General features: G+C 46.1%; 1 protein-coding gene across 2 annotated transcripts; it reads right to left on the bottom strand.

The window, feature by feature from the left end:
* Positions 1 to 117: 117 nt before the first annotated feature.
* On the bottom strand, positions 118 to 10,159 carry nars1 (asparaginyl-tRNA synthetase 1). 2 transcript variants are annotated; one of them, XM_030341304.1, is made up of 15 exons: positions 9,908 to 10,159; positions 9,244 to 9,326; positions 8,541 to 8,606; positions 8,157 to 8,249; positions 7,798 to 7,887; positions 6,637 to 6,715; positions 6,171 to 6,241; positions 5,676 to 5,762; positions 5,299 to 5,520; positions 4,154 to 4,353; positions 3,744 to 3,879; positions 2,448 to 2,561; positions 1,160 to 1,291; positions 681 to 812; positions 118 to 498 (listed from the first exon to the last, which is right to left on the bottom strand). In XM_030341304.1, the coding sequence occupies exons 1-15, from the start codon at positions 9,948 to 9,950 to the stop codon at positions 367 to 369; spliced, it is 1,680 nt and encodes a 559-aa protein (XP_030197164.1). In that variant the 5' UTR covers positions 9,951 to 10,159; the 3' UTR covers positions 118 to 366. The 2 variants fall into 2 exon arrangements, with proteins under 2 accessions (XP_030197164.1, XP_030197165.1); XM_030341305.1 differs by having other exon boundaries at positions 9,929 to 10,135.
* Between the last annotated feature and the right edge of the window lie 910 nt (positions 10,160 to 11,069).

The following is an 11,069-nucleotide window of genomic DNA, read 5'->3' as shown; positions in this document are numbered from 1 at the left end:
ATGAACTTAACTAACAATAAAATGTGCATGTTGTAATATGAGATTGTTATTAACCGTCTCTTTGAGAGTGTTGATACTAATAGTTGTGTTTGTGAAAGCAGAAAAAAAATAACAATCCAGAGTAAGAGTATTTTTATTTTCCACCCAATAGGAAAGCAGCACAGAAACGCTATCACAGCACACAACACTTTTATGGACTGTTGGTTAAGCTAGAGCAGGGGCAAGAGTGTGTGTGTGTGTTTGTGTCTGTCTGTGTGTGTGTGTGTGCGTGCGTGTTGCTGTGTGCGTGTGTGTATTAGTGTCTGTGCGTGTGTGTTAGTTTCTTTGCGTGTGCTAGTGTCCGTGCTTGTGCGTGTGCGTGTGTGTTCAGGGCCTGCAGCGCGAGATGAAGCGGGGGTACAGGCACACATCTCTGATGTGGTGGCGGTTCAGCAGCCAGGTGAGGAACCGCTCCAGGCCCAGGCCGTACCCCCCATGGGGACAGGAGCCGTACTTCCTCTGGAAACACACACACACACACACACACACATCTCAAACACACTCATTGATATACAAATCTCACACACAGTACTATACACATCTCAGACACACACACACACACACTACTATACAAAACCATACACACATCTCCCACATTACTATACACATCTCCACACAGGTGTAGCAGTAGAGGGCCGTACCTGGTCTGTGTACCAGTAGTAGGGCGTGGGGTCGATGCCCTCTCTCTTGTAGCCCTCCAGAAGCTCCTCAGAATCCCAGATACGCATGGAGCCTCCAACGATCTCTCCCACGTTCGGCATCAGGACGTCCACCTGGAAACACGCCACGGTCAGACCGCTATCCACACTGCCAGCTAGCCAATGGCATACAGCTAGCTCACCACCTAGCCACAGTCAGACATCCGGCCACAGGGCTAGCTGAACACATAGCCACTCTGCCAGCTAGCGGTAGGGTTCTGGCTCTCACAACGCCAGTAAGTGAAACACCATCAAATCGCCAGCCAGACACTACTCTCCATCACACGACTAGCTAGCTGGGGCTTGCTGTAGCTAGATGTAGCTAGATGTAGCTCGGCGTATCTATCCGTAGCTAGATGTAGCTCGCAGCATCTCGCTGTAGCTCGCCGCAACTAGCCAGCGGGCCGGGCTGTTGGACTGACCGACTCGGTGAGGCGGCGGTCCTCCGGGCAGCGCATCATGTAGAAGGACTTGATCTCGGCTGGGAAGCGACACAGCAGGATGGTCTCGCCGATGGCGTCGGTCATCAGCCTCTCCGGGGCTTCTGGGATGTCCTGAGAGAGAGCCACAGACCTTGGATTTAACTATCAAGAGTTTGTTTTCACCACTTGGTAAAATAATTATAACCATATTATCATTCAAAATCATTTGCAATTAAAAAATATATCATTCAGGGAACTGGGATGAGACTGGTGTGCAGTGTTCTGCTTTGTGCAACGTAGATGAAACCTCATGTGGACAAGGAAAGGGACCAGGCATGTCCGACTAGCCCCGCATACTGGTGTTTTTGCTCGCCTTAATGTTTGATGTTTAATTGACGCAATTATGAGACAGAGTAATGACTACGTGTCAAAGGGGGAATGGTAGCACCAAGTATAAACGGGCTGAAGCAACCGCTGACACAGGTAACGCCACTAGCTCTGGTGGCCATGAGGGGGCGCACCAGAGCACAGCCCAGGAAGGACAACCTCCATGACCTACAGCCAGGAGATGCATCGTGGCCAAAGCTTATCGGACACGTGCCTGGAACTCACTGGAAGTCACAGAGGTTGCACTCCAATACGGCAATGGCGTGAGAATTGATCCTCACATCAACCAGTGGGGTGTGTTAATGTGTAAATGACAGGTTAAGATGCGATCAGGAGAAGAAAACCAGGCCATGAATGTCCTTCATAAAATCTCTACCTGGGGTATCCAAAGTCTGTCGAGGGCACCTCCTTTGTAAGGCATCTGATAAAAATGTTGATGCCCTATTGATAATATTAATCACTGTCGGATGAGTTAAAGCCTTTGTAACCAAATGTACCACAACCGCGGCATAGCAAGTCCTAGTCATGGCCCCGATAAAGAGCAGGGAGGGGTCAGACCCCGGTAGGAAGGAGTAAGAAGTCCTTTTATACTGTCTTCACTAAAAGTGGAACGGTATAATTATCTGTCACCTTATGGTCAGACATGTTCGATTGTGAACCTTTGTTGGCTCTAGTTTGAATATGGGAATTCATAATCCTAAATCATGCATTCATTTGTCATTATAAATAATTAAAGGGGGGAGTGTTCTATGAAAAAAATCAATCTAAATATTTCACTATTTGTACTATTTTCCTAACTAGACTGTTATGTTGTACCGCCTGTCCTAACCGCCTGTCCTAACTGTTTCCTTAGATTCTCCACTAGTGATGTGGTATTGTGGTAGCTCATAGACACTCGTACCTCTCCAAACTCGTAGTAGGAGCCGTCCTCCTTCTTGACGTCGTGCTCTTTGAGCCAGGCGATGGCCTCCGTGTACTGCATCCTCTTGAAGGGCCTCTTGGGAACCTTGAAGTCCTGGGAGACAGACAACACACAGGTCAGCACCTCTGACACACCACTCGTTCACATGCACAGCCACGCACCCTCCTCTCGTCAGCCCTAGGGATGGGCACGGTCATTCGAAATGACGTGGGTATTCGACTTTAGCTGTAGCTGATTTTTTTTTTTTTTGTTGCCTAAAGTTAATTAAATATTATTCATTAGCTTTATTAATTACATATTGTTCATTAAACGTGTTTACTGATGCCATTTAAAATATGTAAAGTAGAAAGAAAGAAAAAACACAATTGTAATACATTAGATACATTTTTGTGCCTTTCGCGCATCACGTTGTTTAAACTTGCAGGCAGTGCGCACACTAAAAAAAATGGCGACCCAAAGAAGACAAGTGTGGGAATATTTTGACCAGATGGGTGAAAAAATTGTGCAATGCACTCTTTTTAATGCAAAAATACTTTGCTATACCGGCAACCTCCGTGCCAGCGGAGTCTTTTCCACGGCGGGCTTGATTGTAAATCGCCTCCGCACCCGCCTATCCCCCGAGCATGTAGATATGCTCATTTTCTTTAACAAGAATGAGTGATGCAGTAGGTGGGCTTATGTGTTATGTTAACTGGAAATGTTTTAGACACTGTATTTCCGTCTTACACATAATATATTTTTGTTGATGTTCTGTTATATGCGCTTCATTCATAATACGAGGCAGGCCCATGCGCTGCAAGTGGAGTTCTGTTGATGTCCAAGCCCACCAGTACTTATACTTTTTGCTGTTGTGCTTCAGTTACTTGAATCTATTCAGTTTGTGCCTTAAATTTACTTGAATCTAATTTCAGTTTGTGCCTAAGTATGCAATACTGTTCATTCATATTCTTGTCAAAAAGGACGTTCCAACTCGTTTTCGATTCAGCATGCTGATTTTCAGTGTTTTTTTCCTTCTAAAATGCTGAATAAATTGGATTTCCTTATTTATTTGACTAATAGATGGAAAACGAATTCATTTGTTTAGTGAAGACCAGATCACGGAAGCCCTTCAGTGTGTGTGTGTGTGTGTGTGTGTGTGTGTGTGTGTGTGTGTGTGTGTGTGTGTGTGTGTGTGTGTGTGTGTGTGTGTGTGTGTGTGTGTGTGTGTGTGTGTGTGTGTGTGTGTGTGTGTGTGTGTGTGTGTGTGTGTGTGTGTGTGTGTGTGTGCGCTCGTACAGGGTTGAGGTCGTACAGCAGCTGGGCCGCCGGGGACTTGAGGACGCGGTCGACCACGCCACACACCAGGTCCTCCAGACGACACAGCAGGTCGTCGAAGTCCATGAAGGGGCACTCGGCCTCCACGTGGGTGTACCTGGAGACGCGCACACACACTGCTTCACACGGCGCATCCAACCAGCACAGCGTCATCCGCACTGGCTTCTTTGTGTTAGTATTTCCATTGTACATTCACCTTCCCTTTTGTACCTCTGCATAGTTTGTGATATTGCACAGCTAGAAATATCTACAGAGGTTAGACAAGTCTGTCGGCCTGTTCTGTATCCAGGTCCCCATTACATAATGCTTGTTTTCTTCACTCGTTCTTTATATTGAAGGCTGTGTGTGCGGGGGATGGGGGGGGTACCTACTCGGCCAGGTGTCTGCGGGTGCGGGACTGCTCGGCACGGTAGGACTGGGAGATACAGAAGGTGTCCCCCAGGGCAGGGATGCAGGTCTCCAGGTAGAGCTGGGAGGACTGGGTCAGGTAGGCCTCCTCCCCAAAGTAGTTGAATTTGAAGAGGGTGGAGCCGCCCTCCACCTGGGTCTGCACCAGGGTGGGTGGGGTGATCTGGGGGAAGAGAGGACACACTTCAAGCTGAACGCACCGTTCTGTCGCACCCCAAGTTGGCAGAGATCCATGTTGAACTGCGACGGTTGAACGCTTCAACAAGGTTGCAGTAGTCCGACGCCGAATGTACACGAACGGACGCGCAAAACTAATCTGAGTCTGCCCCATTGAAAAGAGGTTGAAAAAGCAACCATGTGAAAAATATGTTACGATTTAATGTAATGTAAGCCTCTACATCTCCGATATATTCACCGGAAAACAAACTCCTTTGGACAGCCGCACATTACAATACATTTCAAAGTGAATGATGTCAAATCTAATGTGTTACGATTAGATCCAACTATGCCTTCATCCTGGTCCCCACTCCATGACGGGGCTCCGAGGGACTGTGGCGTGCACCGTGGCAACACAGAGCAAACTGCCGATCACCAGGGGTCGTTACGTTTAGGAGTTCAAACATTATAAAAGATTATAGTTACTCGACTTACTGCGGCAGCCTTAATGCAAACACAATGACCGTTTGCTTTATTTGTGATTATTCTTTATCCAGTTCAAACCAATATCCTTCCTCTCCTTTAGGTTTGCGGGGGACCTGAATATGCCATTTTATTTTTACAGCTATGCAAAGAAAGGTATTTTTTCCCACCCACTCAATTGTTTTTTAATTTAACTTCTGTATCACTCTGTGTTTTATTATATATAAAAAACTTGGACCACACCGCGTCCTGTCTTAATTCAGAATAGACTAATATATATTGCTGTGTGCATTTAACAGAACGATTCCTTACTGAGGTAGGTGGCACCTGTGGATTATCACGTTAGCAAGGACTAGCAGTTTAAATTCACATGAAAGTGCTACCATTTGCCAAATAAAGATTAGGATGAAACATGTGTTCAGGAACGAGGCATAGCATGTAGTGCGTCTGTGTGCGTGGCCCCCCTGACCTCGCAGTAGCCCTTGCTGAAGAAGTGGTCCCTGAAGCACTGCACGACGGTGGACCGCACACGCAGGATCTTGGAGATGCTCTCGCCCCTCAGCATCATGTGCCGGTTGTTGAGCTGCACGTCCACGTCAGACTCCTCGTTCACCAGGTTGTCGGCCCCGCCCGCCGGGGCCAGGCCAATCAGCTCAAAGAAGTCACACAGCAGCTCGTGGCCGCCGGGCGCCTGGGGGAACACAGGCAGAGCTTCATGTGCTACTCGAGTGCGACCGCATACAGGCGCGGGAGCAGTTGCCGTTGTGGAGGTCTTCCTTCGTGCATTAGTAAAGTGCGGAGCGGTCACCGTGGCAACCGGACGCCGCTTGCCGGGGAGATGCTCACCTGTTTGCCCTCGGGGACGGGGGTGACGGTTCCATAGAGGGCCACGGTGCTCTCAGTGGACAGGACCACAGCGTTGTAGCACTGACACTGAGACCGACACACACACACACACACACACAATGATATAGCACCAATACACAACAAACACAACTATAGTATTATGGCAGAACAAGAAGTATACGAAAAAGTATAACCACATGAAAGAAAAGTGTAGCAATCCAGTAGTGCTCAGCAGTGCTACAGTGCTGAGGTGGGAGTAAGGGTGTGGGGTTCAGCAGTGCTACAGTGATGAGGTGGTGGTAAGGGTGTGGGGTTCAGCAGTGCTACAGTGCTGAGGTGGGAGTAAGGGTGTGGGGTTCAGCAGTGCTACAGTGATGAGGTGGTGGTAAGGGTGTTGGGTTCAGCAGTGCTACAGTGATGAGGTGGGAGTAAGGGTGTGGGGTTCAGCAGTGCTACAGTGCTGAGGTGGGAGTATGGGTGTGGTGGCAGACTGACCAGTTTGTCAGTGAGGACACACTGCAGGAAGCCAGTCCCGTCCCTGAGCACAATGAACAGCAGGTTCTTTCCTGAAAGCAGACCAAACACAACAATCACCCTCCTTCTAACGTTATGCTTACAGCACAGATGTCTAAGCGCAGGTCCAAGGAGGCCCACGAGGGCACACCACCTCTTATGCATACAGCTAGGATGGACATTTTGGTGTCCAGTTAGCATGGGGGTCTAATGGTTCTTTGCTGCAAAGAAAAGGTTAATGAAGGTCTAGATCAAAAGGCACACTGCGTTGATTTTAGTTTAAACAATATTTACTTGCACAACAAAATATCCATTTGAAAAATGACGCTCTAAAGACTAAAGATTTGACAATAGTGCCCACTATTACATTCCGTAAACAAGAAGAACCGGAGAATAATTGGCCCTTATTAAGCTGCATGGAGGTCTGCAGGGAGCTCTCGGTACATACCCTGCCTCCTGAGCCGGTGCACCCAGCCAAACACCTTCACTCTCTGGCCTCTCAGGGACTCCAGCTGGTGGATCTTGGCCTAAGAACAATAAAATAAAAACGACTATAGGTTAGCAAACCTTACTCACCTAGGGGCTTGGAGAGTCTCTTGGTGCTTGGAATATAACCAAGTTAAAGTTAAAAAGGAATACCTTGAATTAAAAAAAATATATTATATAATTATTTGGCGGCCGCAAAACGGATGTCACAGTCAGCGAAAGGGACATCCTGACTGCCAGAGAGAGAGCTAACTGACTAAGTGTCCAACACCATCATCTCATAAGGAATTGATGTTAGGTGCAATGTGGTGCTTCAGCCACTGGATGGCGGTACGTTGTCAACTGGCTAGAAGCAAACACCATACTGATAACAGTATGTGTATGAAAAGTGCTATATAAAAGGTACAAAGTACAGCCACTGGATGGCGGTACGTTGTTGACCGGCTAGAAGCAAACAACATACTGATAACAGTATGTGTATAAAAAGGGCTATATAAATAAAGTTGCCTTGCCTAACAGTCACACCCATGGCCTAGAATAGTCGTTGGTTGGCGAGCGGCAAAGACCAGCGTCCTACGGGGACTATGGGCAGCGTTTTTCCATACAGTGCCCACTGCCCAACGGTTTGTAGGCGTGTCTCAAGTTTGTGAGACCCGCCTACGTTAAAACCTACCAACAAATAAAGCTGTAAAAGCAAATCAACATCCTAGGAGCTTCCACAATGTGCCTCTATTCTTTTTTAGTTTTTGGATAAAGATGCAGCAATTACAAATGTTTCTTTTTTTATCAGATTCATCGATAAAAAAAAACGATTATTAAAATAATCGTTAGTTGCAGCCCTAGAGGCTCCGCCTGGCCTCATTTATTGTGTAGCTCCTGGGCGTGTACATTTATGCCCTCATGGCATGACAGGTAATTTCCCATATATGGTATGAAATAAAGTTCCATCTTATCTATATTATCTAAAAGCGTGAGAACGGTTTAGGCTGTGCAAGTCAAACGTGGCAGAATAATAATAAAACTAACAATTACAATAGGTTGCCTTCGCGCCCTAATAAAAACACTAACATTGCAATAGGTTGCCTTCGCACTTTGTGCTTGGCACCCCTATAAATAAACGTACGGTAGTGGGCGCCGGAAGGCTGGTATCCTGCTTCACCACGATCTTCTTGGCGTCCTCCAGGTTCTTCTCTCTCCTGTCGGTGTCCTCCGCCTGGAAATCACATGGACTTCTCATTAAAAGGCTTACCTTACTTCACCTGAAAAGACCCATGTTACTACACCTTGAGAGTCTCACATGATTTCACAATAAAAGTCGAATTTCCACATTAAAAGCCAAACATAAGACGGGAGAATCCACTGAACTTTGTGAGTCTGCTCATGCCATTCCATTGTCTGAAGCTGAAGGGCTAATGGATTCTGAAATAATGACTGATTAGCAGCCTGAAGCCCTGGCAGAGGCCAACCTGGACATCTCCTCACCTCCTTCAGGTCTTTGCAGGCCGACTTTGCCTGATCTCTGCTCAACGCCTTCTTAGCATTCTTCATCTGGGTCTTGGAGATCACCGCCCAGCGCTGAGGACAACCACAGACACAGGGTGAGGTTCTAGAGATGAGACTTAATCATACCGTGGTGAAGAGAAGACCAATCTAAGGACAACCACCATGCTTTGACTGTTTTGTAGCAGGACCCGGCTAGCAAACAGTCCAAATGTCAGGTATACCATGTCACGGGACATGGTATACCTGACAGTAAGGAAAAACCCAGAAAGGAGACCTAAAAATAAGAGAGGGGGGGGGGGGGGGGGGGGGGGGGAGAGAGACCCATAGAACAGAGTAGAGCTTCTGTAACTGTGTTGGACATACCTCTCCCTCTGTCTGAGAGTCCACGTAGAGGGTGGGCAGCGGCCCCTGCCCCACGGAGGACAGCGCCTGGACAGCAGAGGACAGACCGTCAGTACATCCTCCCCTTTAGCCGTGTTCACAGCTCAGTGAGTTCACTAGAGGAGGTGCTGTTATCGTCTTTTAACAGTATCTGCGATGTAATCAATCCCAATTCTCTGTAAGTCAAAGCTTAGACAGCAATTTCATCCTATTTTATTGACATGAATAGTCAACGATACAAATAACACGTCACTGACTTTGATTGATTTGGTAAAGGGGTTCTCCATTTGCCTTCCCTTCCCTGTTATTATTTATATTAGAGAAATTATTTAACAAATCAAATAGTAGACATTCCCATGTATTATGTTGTGTTTATTTTTGTTTATTCACGGAAATAAATGATTAGGTATTTTATTTTTATTTTAGCTTACTTTGGCAACCGGGTATGGAACAGTTAAGGGAAGAAAGATCGAAAGGGAAACCGATTCGATGACTGTGCAGTATCTTGGCCTCCTGGAAACTCCCTAGGAGGTGCAGCCTCTATCTCCTGCATTCACTGATGGAGGAAGTGCAGAGCTCTAGCTCCTCCCTTTACTGGACGAGGAAGTGGTGCACAGCTCTAACTATCATCAGAGGAGATGCACAGCTCTAACTACCGTTAGAGGAGGGGGTGGTGTTATCCTACCTTCAGAGGGGTTTTGAAGGGCTTCTGTTCTGATCCATCTCCGTCCTGGTCGCTGCCCTGTTTGTCGGAGACGTACAGCTCACCTGGGATCAACACGAATACAAATAAACCACTCCCGTCTTCATAGATCCCAGTGGGTGTCCTTGGTGAAAACAGTGGATCGACTATACTATCCTACTAACTGGAAAAAAGCAACTGTGGCTTTAAGGGATGTAGCAGACTTGTCGAAACAATCACCAGATGTCTCATGTTTAATCACGGATGTCTCATGTCCAATAACATTGCTAATTTTCCTTTGTCATGGACAACCAAAGACAAGAATAATAACATTTCTGTATAACTTCCATAGTCAACATTTGCTTGATTTTCACACAGTACGGTGGCCCTAGAGGCTATTTCACAGCTCTCTACTATAGCCTAAATGTAAATGGTGACAAAACTGACTGAAAATAGACGCAGCTATTTTTATTACTATTATGTATCGGTTATTCTATTCAACAGAGCATAGCATTGTTATTCAATATAACATAGTATTGAGGCTGATGAAGGGCGGCAGTGCAGAGTTTGGTTGATCCTCTGCAACTGCTGGCCCGCTAACCTAACATGATGCAATACCCTTCTGCTGGGGTACGGCCGACTCCCCTTATGCTCGCTTCTTCCTTACCCACTGAGAGGCTATCCGCACCTTTCGAGAGTTCCTCGGCCATGTCTTCAGATGTCCGTCCAGTACCCCGGGTGATGAACTTGGTTTGAAGAACGAAAAAGCACAAGACAGCGACCAAGAACAGAGCAAAGCGTGCAACTTTGCGTCAGCTTCCGGTGGTGCGCAGAGGAAGGGGGAGGCCACGCTCCCGAATGACTGAGCGATTCGTGGCTCCAGACCAGGCCCCCAGGATAGGCATATACTTCCGCAATCCACCCGTGCTCAGAGGCCAAACCTGGTATTGCAGCTGTTTTAGCTGGGAGTGGACGGGGGTCCGTCATTTCATGTGGCCCAGAAGTAGATATCGCCGTCCACTCCAATACAAGTGGGGAACAGGATTGTGTCTCCGCAAAAAATGTCTGGATATCAATCAAAGGCTCATAATTATCTTTCTACCCTGTTCTAAAAAAATGTAAGTTTTTTCTTTTCAAAACGCCTCCTCAAGCGTTTTATTAGCAGTTGATGTTGGGTGGGCAGCTGAAAGGAGCCGTACTGAAACAAACGGCTCCTTGCTATGGACCTATTTTGAAGTGCACGGCTCCATTAACTTCCGAATTAAATTAAATTCCGAATTAACTTCCATTAACTCCATTAACTTCCAAAGTCTGAGATTTGTCCTTTTACTTAACATGAATGGCGTTGAACACGGATATATAACACACATCATTGAAATAGCTGTAACAGGAACGGACGTATTGATTACCTGAATGATTATGGGAGATGATTCATAATATTGTTAATTGTCTAATATTAACATTTCAGTTGGTAGGTATTTCATTTTCATTTGCTTGTTTAGCTATGTATGACAGGGTTATGGTTAGCTATGTATGACAGTTGACAATGTTGGTGTATTACAATTCAATATTTGGGTAGGCTACTCCAACTTCGTTGCTGGTCGATATGTAAACATTTACTTTTATAGAAATTATTGATTGCATTCTTCGTAAAATAGTTAGTTGGAAGGAATCTGTTTCTTAAGCAATAACATTGAACTGAATTTTTTAGGCCTACATACGTTTACTATGTTACTATGGTATTATATGGAGCAATCTTACATATTTATGAAGTTTCCAGATCAAGTTCTATCTCTTTTTATTTGAACTGCCTGTATGTCCTCTTGATT

The sequence above is a fragment of the Gadus morhua genome, chromosome 19 (genome assembly GCF_902167405.1).
Source record: "Gadus morhua chromosome 19, gadMor3.0, whole genome shotgun sequence".
Taxonomy (NCBI): domain Eukaryota; kingdom Metazoa; phylum Chordata; class Actinopteri; order Gadiformes; family Gadidae; genus Gadus; species Gadus morhua.
Note: the sequence above shows the minus strand (reverse complement) of the source record. Positions and strands in the feature narration are given on the sequence as shown.